Below are 18,744 nucleotides of genomic sequence, written 5' to 3' on the forward strand. Positions count from 1 at the left end.
AAGTTAATTTACATCTTTATGCCTCGGTTTCCTTATTTATAACAGGAGGAGATAGAATTATATAGTCTCAAAGGTCACTGCATATTCAAATATTTTATGACTTTATGAGAAAGGTATATAAATAAAAACTTAAAAAAAAGAAAGGAATAAAACCTGAAAAAAAAGTAAAAACATTTTTCCCCTCAAAGGATCTTTTAATCTCCGTGAGGTTTTGCCTTTGCTCTATAAACATAAAAAAAGAAACAAAAACAAAAACAAAAAAAACCAAAACACTTCACTTACGAAATGTTTTTAACCTTCACAAATCCACAATGGACACAAATATTATAATAGCTTGGCAAGTATAATCCTATTAAATTACAAGAATGAAAAAAGTGTTTCCTCAAACCAACCCAGCTTAATGATACTTGGAAAGTAAAATCAAACCATTTTCAGATCGAAACATCCTTTAGAGATAGCTAATTTAAGCAATTTTCTGATTTTTACTTGGCTTTCTTGAATTTTCTAACCAAACGGAAATTACACTGGCCAGTTTTAAATCTAGGTCACAAAGTAGTTACATTTCTTTTTTAATATTACTATCAATAGATCCTTGACATTTAACCAAGGTTTTAACTAAATGCAAGCCATTCCAGGGGCACCTGGGTGGCTCAGTCGGTTAAGCGTCCGACTTCGGCTCAGGTCATGATCTCACGGCTCATGAGTTCGAGCCCCGCGTCATGCTCTGTGCTGACAGCTCAGCCTGGAGCCTGCTTCATGTCTAGGTCTCCCTCTCTCTCTGCCCCTCCCCTGCTGATGCTGTCTCTCAAAAATAAATAAACATTTAAAAAAAAATTTTTTTTAAATAAATGCAAGCCATTCCATACAAAGGACCATAATATGTACCATCTTGTAGTTTTACTGAGTTACATTTGAATCATTCAAAACATGAGGCTGAATTGTGATAGTGTGGGTCCCTGTACCTGCTCAGCAACCTTTATCTCCAGGTGGTCTATTTTCCATTCTAACAAATCTAACAAACTGGGCCAAGGGACATGTTCCTTTGTGAGAAATATTCCCTCAAAAGAGAGAAAACTGCTATGCTCGTGATTAAAAAGTGACAATGACCAGGAAATGGGTGGTTTATTTGAGTAATAGAATTCTCTTTAATAATTTAATATAGGGAGCAGTGAAATGACATAAAATCAAATGTTACAGAATCAGTAATGATCTGAAAGGGGTCCTTTTCAATGTCTTTTCACTTACTGTTTTTGCTTATGATGGATTATTACTGCAAGTTATAGTAAACGTCTACAATTTGAAGCTTTAGAAATGCAAAGCATCCCTAATAGTATCTGGGTTCCTTATAATTAGTATTCAGGCTTTTTTTTTTTTTTTTTTTTTTAAGTATACAGGCTTAAATTACCTGTACATAAATTTAAATAGAATGAGCCAGTTAAATCTCTAGCCTTTATGATCTTAGGGTCCAGATTTCAGATCTGTAGGTCTGAAAGGTCTGAAAGATCTGTAGGTACTGAGGGCAGTACTTTTAGCTGGAATTTACTATGACAAGAGAACACACATGTATATCTAATGCTCAGTATAAACAAATACCAAATACACTTTAATGTAAATGTTTAAGCTGCAAATGGGAAATATTACCTCTTTGAAATGTGACATCCAGTTTGCCAAGGTAAGGTGGGAGTTCCTTTAAAAGATATGATTTAAAAAAAAAGTTAGCTCTCAAAATTTAAAAGTATTTAAAAAATTTTTTTAAGTATTTTAGTGTCTTACATTAAGATAAAGATATGCTTCTTCAAAAAATAAAAGAATAAAACATTACCTATGTTTACATAGGGCACTCTTTAGCAGAATATCCCAAACAGCAAATCAATCATAGAACTACTTTCTTTCACAACTTATAAGAAAAGAAATCTGTACTATTTAATATGGACCTTTTCTCAATAATAAATATACAAATATCTCAGTAGGTAAGTGTCAAGAATAGACAATTTTAAACAATGACAATCAAACAGAAAAATCTTTAAACTCACAAATAAATAAATGCTAATTAAAATTAAAATTTAGGAAATCTTTGTTATAATATTCAATAATGGTAAGGGTACAGAAAAATGGGAATTCCTCTATTATCACATTTTAGAACTCTCTTGTTTTTTGTTTTTTCTTTTTTTTTAATTCTTACTTTGTTTTTAGATAAACTCTACGACCAACATGGGGCTTCAACTCATGACCCTGGGATCAAGAGTCACATGCTCCACCAACTGAGCCAGACAGGAGTCCCAGATTTTAGAATCCTTAAAACACTTTTTTTAAGTGGCATTTTATTTTATTCTTAATTAATTAAATAAAAAAAAAACTTAGAACTAATTCAAATACCCAACAACAGAAGAGGAATGGTTAAAAATAACTCCATATCCAATCAATGGAATAACTGCAGTCATTTAAAATGCTGATGAAAAATAAGCATGGAATCTGAAAAGGCTAAATACCAAACAATTCCAACAATATGACATTCTGGAAAAGGTAAAACTATGAAGACGATAAAAAGATCAATGGTTGCCAGGGGTTGGGGGGCAGGAAGGATGAACAGGCCAAGGATTTTTAGGGCAGTGAAATTATTATGTATGATACTTGTAATAGTTGATACATATTATTATACATTAAAACGTACATGTCATTATGTTAAAACCTACAGAATGTACAACATTAAGAATAAACCCTACTGGGGTGCCTGTCTGGCTCAGTTCGTTAAGCGTCTGACTTCAGCTCAGGTAATGATCTCGCGGTTTGTGAGTATGAGCCCCACCTCAGGCTCTGTGCAAACAGCTCTGAGCCTAGAGCCTGCTTTGGATTCTGTGTCTCCCTCTCTCTGTCCCTCTCCCACTCAAAAATAAATAAACTCTCTCTCTTTCTCTCAAAAATAAATAAACATTAAAAAAATAAAAATAAACCTACTGTTACCTATGGATTTGGGGTGACAATGATGTGTTAATGTAGGTTCATAGATTGTACCAAATGTAACACTCTGGTGCAGGATGTTGACGGGGGGTTGGGGGGAAGGGATGGCTGTACATGTACAGGTTCAGAAGTTAGTGGAAACTCTGTACTTTCTGCTCAATTTTGCTGATAACTGCTCTAAAAACTAAAGTCTATTAAATGAGAAAGCATGGAAAAATGTGTATCATGCCATAATGTTAAAGTGTTTAAAAACACAATATACATAATATACAGTAGGATCATAACCATGTAAAAAACATACAAGATATACATACAGATAGTATCCTGTTAACATAAGTTTTCTTTAGGTGGTAAAATAAAGCATTTATTTTTCCCATCCATTTATCAGTCTTTACTATAATGGCATGTAAACCACTAAAATCAGATTTCCTATCCTTGAAGACTAAAAGTAATTCATATATTTAATCTGAATCAAATAAATTATAGAATACTTCAAGCAAGTTGAATTTTAGTAGTTTTACATTTGAAGACTTTGGTAATTTTGTTAAAATATTTATAAAAATAAGTCTCCAAAATGTATCCACAGGTGTCTGTAGTAAGTACAAATCCTCACTGGAAATTAGAATAGTTTTCTTTTTTTTTAATGTTTATTTATTTTTGAGAGAGAAGGAGAGAGAGAGAGAGAGAGAGAGAGAGAGAGAGAGAGAGAGAGAGAGGGAGAGAGAGCATAAGCAGGGGAGGGGCAGACACACACACACACACACACACACACACACACACAGAATCCAAAGCAGGCTTCAGGCTCTGAGTTGTCAGCACAGAGCCCAACACAGGGCTTCAACCCATGAACCGTGAAATCATGACCTGAGCTGAAGTTGGATGCTTAACAAACTGAGCTACACAAGTGCCCCTAGAATAGTTTTTAAAATTTTCTTTGACATTCATTATTTAATCATTATCATTTATTTTTTATTATTTATTGAAACACTATCTGGCATTCATTGCTTTTAATAATCTTACAGGCTCTAGTATCTATTAGATAGTAGTTTATCATGCATTGTTACTTACACAGTACTTGAGATCAGAGATGTTTACATTGACTCCAGTTGATCTCTTTAGATTCTCATCATGTGACACTACAACTTGTTCATCTTTTGTGATATGGCAGTCCAATTCCAGCATATCAGTTCCAATTGTAACTGCACTGAAGAAATACAAAGAATAATGACATTCTGAAAGTTAAGTAAACTTAACTTTGTCAGATGTAAAAATTTGGAGTTATAAATCAAATAGCAAAAAAATCTCTTAATGCTAAAATTTCTCTACACTGTCATCTACTAGATTTATTGATGTGAAAATATTCTAAAGTAAACACATAACAAGAGAATCATGTTACCCCTTTCCATAACCCGGTATCCATATTCCTGACAACCCAGTATAATGGAAAGAACACTGGATCAGGGGGCACTTGGCTGGCTCAATCAGAAGAGCATGCAACTCCTTTTTTTTTTTTTTCAAGTTTATTTATTTATTTTGAAAGAGAGAGAGAGAGTGGGGGAAGGGCAGAGAGAGAAGGAGAGATAGAAACCAAAGAAGGCTCTAAGCTGTCAATGCAGAGCCTGATGCAGGGCTCGAACTGACAAACCGTGAGATCATGACCTGAGCCAAAGTCGAGTTTGAGCCCCACATTAGGTGTAGAGATTACTTAAATAAAAACTTAAAAACAATAAAAATAATAAAACACTGGATCAGAAGTTAAAAAAAGTCTGGATATCAGTTCCTGCTTTGCTATGAACTTGTTGTATAGGGGTACCTGGGTGGCTCAGTCGGTTAAGTGTCCAACTCTTGATTTCCACTCAGGTCATGATTTCAAGTCCCATGTTGGACTCAGCACTGACAGTGAGGAACCTACTTGGGATTCTCTCTCTCCCTCTGTCTCTGCCCCTCCCCTGCTCATGCACTCTCTCTCTCTCTAAACAAATAAATAAACTTAAAAAAAAATCAACACACAAAAATCAGTTATGTTTCTGTATACTAACAATGAACAATCTGAAAAGGAAATAACAGAACAATCCATTTACAATAGCATCAAAAAGAACAAAAAATTCTTAGAAATTAACTTAACCAAGGAAATAAGAGACTTGTACAATGAAAACTACAACACACTGCTGAAAGAAATTAAATAAGATACACATACATGGAAAGACATCCCATATTCATGGATTAGAATGCTTATTATTAAGATACATTGATCTACACATTCAATGAAATTCTTATAAAAATCCCAATGATTTTGCAAAAATAGAAAGATCCATCCTAAAATGCTTATGAGAAGCACCTGGGTGACTCAGTCAGAAGAGCATGCAACTCTTGATTTTAGGGTTGTAAGTTTGAACCCCACTATGGGTGCAGTGATTACTAAAAATAAATAAATAAACTATAAAATGCATATGAAATCTCAAGAAACTCAAAGAGTCAAAACAATCTTGAAAAAGAACAAAGTTGGAAGACTCACACTTCCTGATTTCAATATTTACTACAAAGCTACAGTTATCAAAGCAATATGGTGCTGGCATAAAGACAGACATATAAATCAATGAAATAGAATAGAGTCCAGAAATAAACCCTCTCATATACTGTCAAATGATTTTCAACAAGGGTACAAAAGACAATTCAATGAGGAAAGGATAGTGTTTTCAACAAATGGTGCTGGGAAAACTGGATATCCACACGTAAAAGAATGAAGTTGGATCCTTACCTAACACCACATTGAAAAATAAACTCAAAATTGATCAAAGACCTAACCATAACTCCTAAGAAGAAAAAAACCTTTAGAAGACAACATACAGGAAAAGCTTTATCACACTGGATTTGGCAATAATTTCTTGGCTGTGACAACAAAAGCACAGGAAACAAAAGAACAACAACAAAAAAGACAAACTGTACTTCATCAAAATTAAAAATTTTTGTGTACCGAGGATGGTATCAACAAAGTAAAAAGGTAGCCCACAGAATGAGAGAAAATATGTGCAAATCATCTACCTGATAAAGGATTAATATCTACAGTATATAAAGAACTCCTTAAAAAAACCTCAACAACAAGAAAATAACCCAATTCAAAAATGAGGAAAGGAACTGAATAGATATTTCTATAAAGAAGACATGCCAATAAGCACATGGAACGAAGATAAACATCACTAATCATTAGGGAAATCCAGTCAAAACCACAATCAGAGGGGCACCTGTCTAGCTCCACTGTAAGAGTATGTGATTCTTGATCTCGTGGTCATAAGTTCAAGCCCCATGTTGGGTTAGAGATTACTTAAACTTTAAAAAAGAAAAAAAATCCCACTATTTCACACACTTTTGGAAGGAAGGAAGGAAGGGAGGAAGGGAGGAAGGAAGGGAGGAAGAAGGGAAGGGAAAAAGAAAAAAAAAAGTATTGGCCAGGATGTGGAAAAATTGGAACCCTTGTATACTGTTGGTGGAAATATAAAATGGCAGTTCCTCAAGACAACTAAACATAGATTTACCATATGATCCAGCAATTTCACTTCTGAATACACAAAGAAAAAACTGAAAGCAGGTACCTGAAATATTTATACAACCATGTTCATAGAAGCATTGTTCATAATAGTGAAAATTAGGAACAACTTAATTGTCTATCAGCTGATGAACGGATAAACAAAATGTGATATACCTACAAAGAAATATTATTCAGCCTTTAAAAATGAAGGGAATTCTGGGTAGCCTGGCTGGCTCAGTCGGTAGAGCATGAACTCTTGATCTTGGGGCTTGAGGCCTATGTTGCATGAAGAGATTATTTAAAAATAAAAAAAAAAAATCTTAAAAATAGGAAGGAATTCTGATATATGCCACAACATGAGTGAATCTTTAAGGTACTATGCAAGGTGAAAAAAGCCAAAAATAAAAATACAAATATTCAATGATTCCACTTATATAAAGGTACTTAGAATAGTCAAATTAATAGAAATAGAAAGTAGAATGGTGATTACCAGGGCTGGGGGGAGAAGGTAAGGGAGTTATTAATTGAATGGGTCCAGAGTTTTGATATGGAAAGATGAAAAAGTTCTGGAGATTAACAGTGGTGATGGTTGCATAGTAATGTGAAGATTAAATGATACTGAACTGTACACTTAAAAATAATTAAATGGCAAGTTTTATGTTGCGTATATTTTATCATGATAAAATAAAATTTTAAAAATTGGGGAAAAAAAGAAAAATTGAAAGGATCAGATCAGACAATCTCTAAGTTTCCTTTCACATCTAAGATCCTATCACTTTTATAAAGGGTATATCACAGTGGTTACGAGCACAAACACTGAGCAAAAACAAGGTAACTATGTGAGGTGATGGATGTGTTAATTAACTTGATTGTAAGAATCCCTTCACAATATATATACATATCAAATCATCACATTGTATATATTTTTTTTTGATGTTTATTTTTGAGGGAGAGAGCAGGGGAGGGGCAGAAAGAGAGGGAGACACAGAATCTGAAGCAGGCTCCAGGCTCTGAGCTGTCAGCACAGACCCCGAACGGCTCGAAGTCACAAACTGGGAGATCATGACCTGAGCTGAAGTCAGATGCTTAACCAACTGAGCCACTCAGGCACAGTGGTTAAATACCTTAAATATATTATAATTTGTCAATTATACCTCAATAAAGTGGGGGGGGGGCGGGAAGTATAGACACTGGAGTCTGTGTTCAAATACTGGGTCTGCCACTTACTTGGGCAAGTTATTTAGCTTCTTTATGCTTCAGTTTCCTTGTTCCCAAAGCCGTGATGACACTATTAGCTCTCTGTACCTCCTTACAACGTACCTTACCTTCCAAGCAGCCCCACACTCTTTCAATACTCCCTTTGCCTGGAATGCCTGGGTGGCTCAGTCAGTTAAGCATCTGACTCTTGGGTTTTGACTCGGTCATGATCTCACGATTCATGGGTTCACATCTGGCTCTGCACTGACAGCGCAGAAGCTGCTTGTGATTCTCTCTGTGTCTCTCTCTGTCCATCCCCCATGCTCACTCTCTCTCTCTCTCAAAAATAAGTAAATAAACAACAAAAAAGAATACTCCCTTTGCCTGAAATGCCTTTTGCAGAAAGACAATATACAATAAAATAATAGACACAAAGTTGAACAGGCACTTCACAGCTGAGGATTTCCAAATGGCCAATAAGTGTATGAATAGATGTCCAAAATCAAATGTCAAACAGGGAAATGTAAATTAAAACCACAATGAGATAGCATTACATATCCACTAGAATGGCTAAAATTAAACAGCCTGACAATAAATTAGCAAGACAGTGGAGCATTGGAATCCTCATGTATTGCTGGTGTGAATATAAATTGGTACAATCACTTTGGAAGGTATAAATATAGACTACCATGTGATCCTGCAATTCCACTTCTGCTAAGTATATATCTGAGAGGGATGAATGCATTTGGCTATTAAAAAACAGATAACATTACTTCACACATCATGGGTGAATCTTACAGATATAAACTGAAAAAAGAAAAACCTGACACAAAAGTATTAATACTGTATGATTACATTTATGTTTTCAGGAACTAGCAAAATCAATTTATCATAAAATAATAGAAATATAGAATAACAGAAATTGAATAATGGCTATCTAGGGGCAACAAGTTGGACAAGTGTCCAACAAGTGTGGACTGGGAAAGGTCACAAGGACACCTTTAAGGGTGCTATAAATGTTCTGTATCTTTATCTGGGTGGTGGTTACAAAGGTACATACATACTAAAATTCACTGGGCCAGGGGCTCCTCGGTGGCTCAGTCGGTTAAGCATCCAATTTAGGCTCAGGTCGTGATCTCACGGTTCGTGAGTTCAAGCCCCATGTCAGGCTCTGTGCTGTTAGATCAGAGCCTAGAGACTGCTTTGGATTCTGTCTCCCTCTCTCTCTGACCCTCCTCTGCTTGCTCTCTCTCTCTCTCAAAAATAAACATTAAAAAAATCCATCAGACTATATACTTAGATTTTGCATTTTATGGGATGTATATTTTATACAACACAAAACAGTTTTTTAAATGTTTATTTATTCCTTTTTGAAAGAGGGAGAGAAAGAGAGAGAGCAGGGGAGGGCCAAAGAGAGAGGGAGACCAGAGACAGAGAATCCCAAGCAGGCCCTGTCCTTCAACCCAGAGCCCAATATGGGGCTCCAACTCATGAACCGTGAAATCATAACCTAGATCTAGTTTACTACTGTATTCCTAGTGCCCGGACACAAGACCTTGCACAGCTGGTACTCTGTAAGTTACTTGTTAAAAAACCTCTGAATGTGTAAAATGCCCACATAGCACTTTATGCACTAATCATCGCGGGTGACACTTCAAGATGAAGAAAAAGTAAACATGGGTGAAACAGGGAGAAAGTTCTAGAAACACTTTTTTAAAATTCAAGAATGGAAAGAGTAGAGCTGTGGTGAGCAGAGGAGGTGAGAAGACACAAAAGTAGATAAATTATGTTTGTGCAATATATTCCCATGCACTTAAACCACAAATACCAGTGGTTCATAAGAGGTCAGGTCTCTACAACTGTATATTAAATTCCTAGAGGAAAGGCCTATGTCTGTTACATATTTTCTAATGTTCACGATGTGGGGCATATTGTAGGTATCCAACACATTTCTTTTTTTTTTTTTTGATAGAGAGAGAGAGACAGTATGAGTGGGGTAAAGGCAGAGAGAGAGCGAGACATAGAATCTGAAGCAGGCTCCAGGCTGCCAGATGTCAGCACAGAGTGCACCCGACACAGGGTTCAAACTCACGAACCACGAGATCACGACCTGAGCTGAAGGTGGACACTTAATGGACTGAGCCACCAAGGCACCCCATTTCTTAATTTTTTTTTAAATGTGTGTTAATTCACTTGGTTAAAAAAGAAAGAATGAGGGACACCTAGTTGGCTCAGTCAGTTGAGCGTTGGACTCCTAGTTTTGGCTCACGCCATGATCTGTAGGTTCAGGAGTTTGAGCCCTGCATTGGGCTCTGTGCTGACATCACGGAGCCTGCTTGGGGTACTCTCCCTCTCTGCCCCTGCCCCACTCATGCTCTCTCAAAATAAATGAAAGAAAGAAAGAAAGAAAGAAAGAAAGAAAGAAAGAAAGAAAGAAGAAAAGAAAGAATGAAGTCATGGTAAGTGGAATCCAGTGGACCCTAGATTAGAAGATTAAGGTCCTTGGCCATCCCAGATCTAATGATTCTAAAATTATGTAGCTGCCAAAATTTGCCTTTGGAGTCAACCACTTACCCATTTTCTCTGACTTCACCTACCTCTGATGATCCACACCAATTAGGATCCCATTCCCAATTCCCATCCTAGGGGCGCCTGGGTGGCTCAGTCTGTTAAGCATCTGACATTTGATTTCAGCTCAGGTCATGATCTCATGGTTTCTGGGTTTGAGCCCTGCATCGGCCTCTGGGCTGACAGCCTGCAGAGCCTGCTTGAGATTCTCTCTCCCTCCCTCTCTGCTCCTGATTGTATGCACGTGCTCTCTGTCTCTCAAAATAAGTAAATAAACTTAAAAAAAAAAAAAACAACAAAACACCAATTCCCATCCCAGAGGCCACTTGATGCCTTATGCCAAAATCTCATACTGCTCCCCTACTCCTCCCTAATTAACACTCTTTTTCAGTGTCCTAATTACTACTAGTTGTTAGGAGAAAAACAAACCTGGCTCCTTAATGTAATTCTTACTAAGATGTAAATAATTACCTTTATGTGTCCTCTTCTAAAGGATATCCACCTTTAAAAGAGAATATTTGTTTGTCAATTGTGTTTGCTAGAACACAAATGGATAAAAATACAATCCAAAAAGAAATAAGCAAACAAAAACAGATTTTAGGTTCATAGAATTACTTTTCTGTATTTTTAAATTTCCTTAAATGTTGTTATTGTGTTCAGTTTTTTTAAAAAAGAATAAAAAATGTAGAAACTGTAAGCAATATATACAGCCAGCAAACAGTTTTGAAATAAAACCCTAAAATCCTTTATATAACTAAAAAAGATTGCTACTACTAATTTTTGGGCTTGTGCATATCTTCCTTTCTTTTTCTTTTATTTTGTTATTTTTTTCTATGAGTATGTGAAGGGAGAGTAAGAGCAGAGACTATATTTTCCTGTATTAAAAAAAAATTATACCTTCTACCTAAGAAATCTAAGTATTAAGCTTGCCATTAGCTAAAATGTTGGCTATTTTTAGAAATGTTTAGGAATTTGTATAAAAAATATTTTCCACTTATTGTATGCTTATCTCTTATTAATAAGCTAATAAAAATTCAGAGCAATAGTAAGTGCATCCAGGACAATTTGTAAATTATCCTAATAAAATTATCCCAAATTTGATACAGAAATAGCTAGAAAATAGCAAGAAAAAGGAAATTTTTTTTATTACTTTGGCCTTCAAAATTTTCCATAAATAACCATATGCATCTACTTCAGTTGAAGCATTAGATATTTTACAGCTGAATTTCTTTCTTTTTATAATATAGCTGAATTTCTAACAAGTTGATTACAAACATAGAAAAAGGGAAGCCAAGGCTTCAATACCACCAGAAAAAGAAATAAAAACTCTAGCTCTAAAAGATATGAAATTACTTGAAATTCCAGAGAAACAATACGTAACAACTTAAAACAGACCCTATATTAAGGAATTTATTTGAATCTCTTTAATTCCTCACAACATTGAGGTTTATTATTTCCATTTCATAGATGAGAAATTAGTACTGTATTAATTAGATATTCTGAAAAACATAGCATGAGAACCAGGTCACTGATTAATTACTTTGACTGCCTGCCAACTTACACTTCCAGCTATTGCTAAAACAATTTGTTTCTTACTTTTACCATTCATGTTAATACCATGGGGATCAAATTGTCCCGTGGGTATTTACAAAGGCGGCCTGGTTTAATAACCTAGTTTTATTACCTCTTAGGAGCCAGATTTTATATACTCAAGGGCTTAGTAACTCTGTGTGTGTGTGTGTGTGTGTGTGTGTGTGTGTGTGTGTGTGTGTGTGTATTACAGTTCCTTAGTTTTTGGTTCTATGCTTATTATGGATGGGGTTCTGTCTCCTTCATCTGTCTTCTGTTAATATTCTGCTTTGTTCTTAAGTTCCCCATTCCATGTATCATTTGGTAAGCAACTGGTGAGTCTATTAGCACCAGAACTAGGTGTTAGGGACTGAGAGATCAATATGGAAGGATTCTTGCTACCAAAGGAATCACAGAGGAGCTATATTCATAACCTAAGGTGTTTGTGAAAGTATTTTATAAACCACATTACAGGACATTTTGTAAATTGTGAGATGCAAAAAATAAAGAAAGAAAGAAAAAGCAAGCAAGCAAGGAAGCAATTGTGAGATGCAATTATTTCTTTGTCAGTCCTAATTACTTCTTTAGCCCCACTATAATGAATTAATTTTCCATACATTCTTAAAGGTCCTTTCAGTTTCCTAGACATATTTTGTCTGCATAGCCTCACATCTTAATCTGAAATATTGCACATTTTTTTCCACTTTCTTTCTTTCTTTCTTTTTTTTTTTTTTTTTTTTTTTTGACTAATCTTTGCACCCAATGTGGGGCTCAAACTCACAGCCAGAGATCAAGAGTTGCATGCTCTACCAACTAAGCCAGCCAGGCACCCAAACACTTCACATTTTAAAAATAGCTTCTTCCTCTGTACCAAATGATAACTCTTCTAGTCCTGGTATCTTTTCAATTTTCTGGTGAATCTTAACCAGGTTTCCCCGACCAACTATTTATATTTTCTTTAATATCTTCTTCTCTTCACTTCTGTGTCATAATATATATGCTCTGTAAAGTGTTTATCTACACATGCACATAAATAAGATCTAAATTTTAGCTGTTCATTATATTTTTACTATCTCTCTCTCAACTACTTATCCTATCAAAGATATACCGTACTTAAGCACAGTATCTATCTTTTGCCAGTTATGTATTATAACTCCTTTTAAATATACTGTACCTTGAAAATAGTATGTTTACATGATTTTTTCTTGCTGCTCATGAAGCAGCTATTTAAAAAAAAAAAAACTCCTAGAAGTTAAGAATTAATAGAATATTAGTTAAGGAACTAACAGAATATTTCTAAATGAAAACAAAAGTATTCATTGATAGCAAGAGCATTGATACATACGTAAGATAAAACAAAACACAAAAACCACTACCAACAACAAATCTTAAAAAGAGGTTAAAATTAAGCTTATTGGGGAAAGGACAGTCTCTTCAACAAATGGTGCAGAAAAAAGTGGACAGCTACATGCAAAAGAATGAAACTGGGCCACTTTATTACATCATACACAAAAAATAAAGTCAAAATGGATTAAAGACTAAATGTGAGGCCTGAAACCATAAAACTAGGAGAAAAACCTAGGCGATAATATTTTTGACATTAGCCTTAGAAACATTTTTTCTAGATATGTCTCCTCATACAAGAGAAACGAGCAAAATTAATCTATTGGGACTACACCAAAATAAAAAGCTTCTGCACAGCTAAGTAAATAATCAACGAATCTAAAAGGCAACCTACTGAATGGGAGAAGATTTGCAAGTGTCATATCCAATAAAGGGTTAGTATCCAAAATATATAAAATATGATACAACTCAACACCCCCAAACCCAAATAATGCAATTTAAAAATGGGCAGAAAAGGGGCGCCTGGATGGCTCAGTCGGTTAAGCATACAACTTTGGCTCAGGTCATGATCTCGTGGTTCATGAGTTCGAGCCCCAGATAAGGCTCTCTGCTGTCAGTGCGGAGTCCACTTCAGATTCTCTATTTCCCTCTCTCTCTGCCCATCGCTCACTCATGCTCTGTCTCTCTCTCCCAAAAATAAATAAAACATTTTTTTAAAAATGAGCAGAAGATATGAAAAGACATTTCTCCAAAGGAGACATACAGATAGCCAAGAGACCCACGAAAAGATGCTCAACATCACTCATCATTAGGAAAATACAAATAAAAACTACAATGAGATATCACCTCACACCTGTCAGAAGACAAGTCACACAAGAAATGGAGTACCTGGGTGGTTCAGTGGATTGAGCATAAGACTCTTGATTTCAACTCAAGTCATGATCCCAGGGTCGTGGGAGTAAGCCCTGCATCAGGCTGCATGCTGAGTGTGGAGCCTGATTAAGATTTTCTCTCTCTCTCTCTCTCTCTCTCTCTCTCTCTCTCTCTTTCTCTCACTGCTTCTGCCCCTCTTCTCCACTTGCTCTCTCTCTCTATCTCTCTAAAATAAAAAAAACAAAATAAAACAAAAACCCCACAAGAAACAAGTGTTGGCAAAGATGTAGAGAAAAAGCAACCATTGTGCACTGTGGGTAGGAATGCAAATTGGCACAGCCACTGTGGAAAACAATATGGAGGTTCCTTAAAAAGTTAAAAATTACAAATAAAATTACCATATGATCCAGTAATTCCACTACTGGATATTTACCCAAATAAAATGGGTAATTCAAAAAGATATATGCACTCCTATGTTTATTACAGCATCATTCACAATAGCCAAGATATAGAAGCTACCCAAATGTCCATCAACAGATGACTGAATAAAGATGTGATACACACACACACACACACACACACACACACACACAGTGGAATATTACTCAGCCATAAAAAATAATGAGATCTTGCCACTTACAACATGGATGGACCTAGAGGGTATAATGCTAAGTGAACTAAATCAGACTGAGAAAGACAAATACCATATGATTTCACTCATATGTGGAATTTAAGAAATAAGACAAATGAACAAAGAAAATAAAAAGACAAACAACAACTAAACATAGTAAATGTAATGTTGTATCTATCAAGTAAAAACCACCTAAATCAGACATTCTTTGAACATCAAAAAACTTATCAGACGATCACAGTCTTCAAAGATAAAATTATTTACATTCCATCCTTATAAATAACTTATACAAATACAGTATCCTTAGGAATAGTTTATTCTAACCAAGTATTTTAATGGTATAAATAAGGGTGGTTGGTAAAAATTTAACCAAAAATATGGAGAAAAACTTACAAAATAATATACTTTAAACATAGAGAATGCTTAGAATCACTCAAAGTTATAAGCATTTATCCCCCAGATATTATATATATCACTAAATCCCAGGCATCAAATATTTGATAAATCATAGTATATTGGGTACATACCCAATATGCGTCTGAGTGTAAACTGTACAAATAAAGTGATTCGTTGATTTTTTTTTAAACTTAGAGTAATTTAAATGAGTCTGGAAAGGTTTTTCCACAGACAGGAGGAAAGTTTTTGCATTTTTAGAGATGTAAGAGAATTTGGGGATTATAGCCAAATGCACTGTGTTATAGAACAGGAAGAATAAACAATGACAAACACAGGAAGACAGGATTTAGATGAAACTAGAATATGGAAAACCAGTACATTTGGACCTGATAACAGGAAAAACAAACTCTAAGGTGTTTTTTGTTATTTTTATTTTTAAGTAATCTCTATGCCTAAAGTGGGGCTCGAATTTACAGCCCCAAGATAAAAAGTCACATGCTCTATTGAGTCAGCCAGCCACATCTACATTTTAAGGTGTCTTTGAATGATGAGAAACAGAAACAGAAGAAAAACTTAAGCCAAATTCTCCTGATTTCTTAGCCCCAATTGTATGCATAAACATGGCTGAATAAATATATAAGAAAATATTTTTCTTACTAAATATGGAAAGGTAATGTCTTCCATGGGGTTTAACTTTTCATATTCCCTGCCTTATTTTCCAGAGAAAATAAAACAGTGTTTTCACCATTACCACAGACTGATGATGATCATTTACTCTAAGACAAAGAACAAGGTATCAATCAGCTTTCATTCCTGTCTCTCCTGCTGCTTCTCTGTGAGGTGCCCTAAAAGAGATCTATGTGAAATATGAATAATTGAAACACCGAAAAAAGTTTATCTAATTCAGAAAAATAAGATCAGCACTCATAAAGCTTCAAACAAGAAAGACCAGATTACACGTTCAGGTCTGTAGAAGAATTACAGGGTAGACACATAACCCTATTCATGAGCAGCAATCAGTGTTAACAGTTGTTTCATTTTCTCCTCTTTCTCTCCAAGACTAATTAGCATTACACACAGTATGTTCCTTGTTACAAATGTCTTCTTTCAGCTTTAGAACTATGGTATCTTTTGATTACCCACAACTCTGATCTAGTTTTTCAGTTATGCAGAAGCCAAACACTCTTTGTAACACTTCACACTAGCTAAATTAAAAAAAAAAAAAAAAGCGATTTTAATGAAATAGAAACAACTGTCACAAGTGGATGCTATGTGTATACCAGCTTCACTTTGTGAATCTTTATCATAAAGATAAACTGTAAAAGAATACCTTTTTATATACTTACTGCTGAAAGGCTGCCATTGTATTCTCCAAATTTTCTCCAGCACCTGTGAAAACATTCCATTTAAACTTCATTTACTTAGCTAATTTGAACTTTTTATTTTTCTAGAAATTCACTTTAATAAGATACATCTAGTGAATCTTGATGTCTATATACTATGAAGACATCATAAGTGTTTTAAAGAATGTAATGGTATTTTGAATTTTTTTTTTTTTTTTTGGCTGCACCAGGACGAATGAAAGATTAAAACAAAGCCACAGCAACACAGAAAGGTTAGAAGAACCTAAACATGATTTTTAAGCTACAATATCTTGACAGAAGAGGACTCGGTACATATACACCTCCTCAGAAAGGGTTAAACTATCTCTCCTCTGCACGCGCATACTTTATTATGCATCTCTCTAATAAAGACATTTATTATACTACAGCATAAATTATTAACCTGGCTCCTCCTTTTCCTCAGAATTAACTGAAAAGAAGTGACTGGTTTAATCACCCTGGCTGAAGGCAGTATAGGGTAGTAGTTGAGGGTGGAGTTAGGATCTTTGATCTCAAATTATTTGATATTTGCATGACCTTGGTAAAAGCTACATAACCTCTCAGTGGCTGAGCTTCTTTATAAAAATGAGGGGTGCCTGGCTGGCTTAGTCAGTGGAGCATTGACTCTTGATCTCAGCGTTGTGTGTTTGAGCCCCACATTGGGGGTAGAGATTACTTTAAAAATATATAATTAAAAGATTTTTTTTAATTAAGTAAATCTACCCTCAACGTGGGGCTCAAACTCAAGACCTAGATCAAGACTCACATGCTCTACTGACTGAGCCAGCCAGGTGCAGCCTCCCTCACCGCACTCCCTCCTGCCAAATAAAAACTTAAAAAAAAAAAAAAAAAAGAATGAGGTTAATGATGGCACCTGTCTCATAGGATTGCTGTAATTAAATGAATTAACATTGTCAAGTGCCTATGTCAACAATTTTAAAACATGATAGTTTTTCCCGTTTTAATATCTCTGAAGCTAGGGTGATTTTACAATGGATGGTATGTACTAGTTTATTTGACAAGATATTTTCTTAGCAGCACATTAAAAATGTGCATTTTATAACTAATGGCATTAGGTTCAATGAAATACAGTAAAACCCTGGTTTGCAAGCATAATTCATTCGGGAAACATGCTTATAATCCAAAACACTCATATGTCAAAGTAAATTTCAAAGACCACTAGCTCAATTGTGACATTCAGTGTCATGTACTACTCGTATTGCAAGACATTGCTCATTTATCAAACTAAAATTTATTATAAATGTTTGCTTGTCTTGCAGAACACTTGCAGAACAAGTTGCTCACAATCCAAGATTTTACTATAGTGAAAATTCAGTAAAAGTAAAGGATTACTGCTATTATTATTACTAGTAATTAGTGCTTGGTGAATGTCCATTGACTAATGAATGAATAATATTGCAATAACAAAAAGGACACAGTATATTATATATACTAGGCAGAATCAATTAACATAACATGCTAGCCACAAGTTTTAAAATATTTTAAAACTAAAAGATTTCAGTATTACTAATTAATGGAATGCACAGGTCAAATACTTAGGAAATATTTTTCCAAATACTTCAGAAAACAATTTCTTCTTAACAAAAAGAAACACTTCAAGTTTAGGGTACTGTTCAAGTATTACCATTAACATGTTTTACATACAATACCATCTGGACATATTTGTGAGAGTATTAAAATATTCTTCTTCTTTTATACTGCTAGATTGTATTTTTTTGACAACCTAATAATCAATGGAAACACAAGGTATGAAGAAATGAATATATTAACCTAATGTTCTAAAGCTCCATAGTTTAGCAGACAGAAAAGGATATCCATATGAAAAAAGCTACTTTGATTTTAGGTTCTCTTAGTTACTAGAGATGATGCAGATGAAGTAAATAGGAAGATTAGTTTTTTTTTCAAAAGTAAGTGCTCTTTTGGGGTGCCTGAGTGGCTCAGCTGGTTAAGCGACGGACTTGTGGTCATGATCTCATGGTCTGTGGGTTTCAGCCTTGTATTGGGCTCTGTGCTAACAGCAAGATGCCTGCTTGAGATTCTGTCTTTCCCTCTCTCTCTGCCCCTCCTCACTCGTGCACACAAGCTCTCTTTCTCAAAATAAATAAATAAACTTAAAAAAAAAAAGTAAGTGCTCTATTGAGGTTAAATGACTTTTATTTTCTTTGATAGATTAAATGACTTTTAAAAATCTAGCTGGTGTGGGGCGCCTGGGTGTATCAGTCGGTTAAGCGTCTGACTTCAGCTCAGGTCATGATCTCACAGTTTGTGAGTTTGAGCCC

General features: G+C 35.0%; 1 protein-coding gene across 5 annotated transcripts in view; it reads right to left on the reverse strand.

Moving 5' to 3' along the window:
* The window catches only part of GDPD1 (glycerophosphodiester phosphodiesterase domain containing 1), a 49,694-nt gene that overhangs the window by 20,593 nt on the left and 10,357 nt on the right, over positions 1 to 18,744 (reverse strand). For 4 of the 5 annotated variants that reach the window (XR_008294085.1, XR_008294086.1, XM_015088422.3 and 1 more), the window contains 3 exons: positions 16,409 to 16,451; positions 4,027 to 4,162; positions 1,642 to 1,687 (listed from right to left, as the gene is read on the reverse strand). Coding sequence is in view for 3 of the 5 variants with exons in the window: in XM_015088422.3 (XP_014943908.1) it covers positions 1,642 to 1,687; positions 4,027 to 4,162; positions 16,409 to 16,451 (225 nt within the window). In the remaining 2 variants the exon portion in view is untranslated. Of the gene's footprint in view, positions 1 to 1,641; positions 1,688 to 4,026; positions 4,163 to 10,720; positions 10,752 to 16,408; positions 16,452 to 18,744 lie in introns of all 5 variants that reach the window. The other variant, XM_053211920.1, reaches the window with a different exon arrangement.

Source organism: Acinonyx jubatus, chromosome E1 (assembly GCF_027475565.1).
Source record: "Acinonyx jubatus isolate Ajub_Pintada_27869175 chromosome E1, VMU_Ajub_asm_v1.0, whole genome shotgun sequence".
NCBI lineage: Eukaryota > Metazoa > Chordata > Mammalia > Carnivora > Felidae > Acinonyx > Acinonyx jubatus.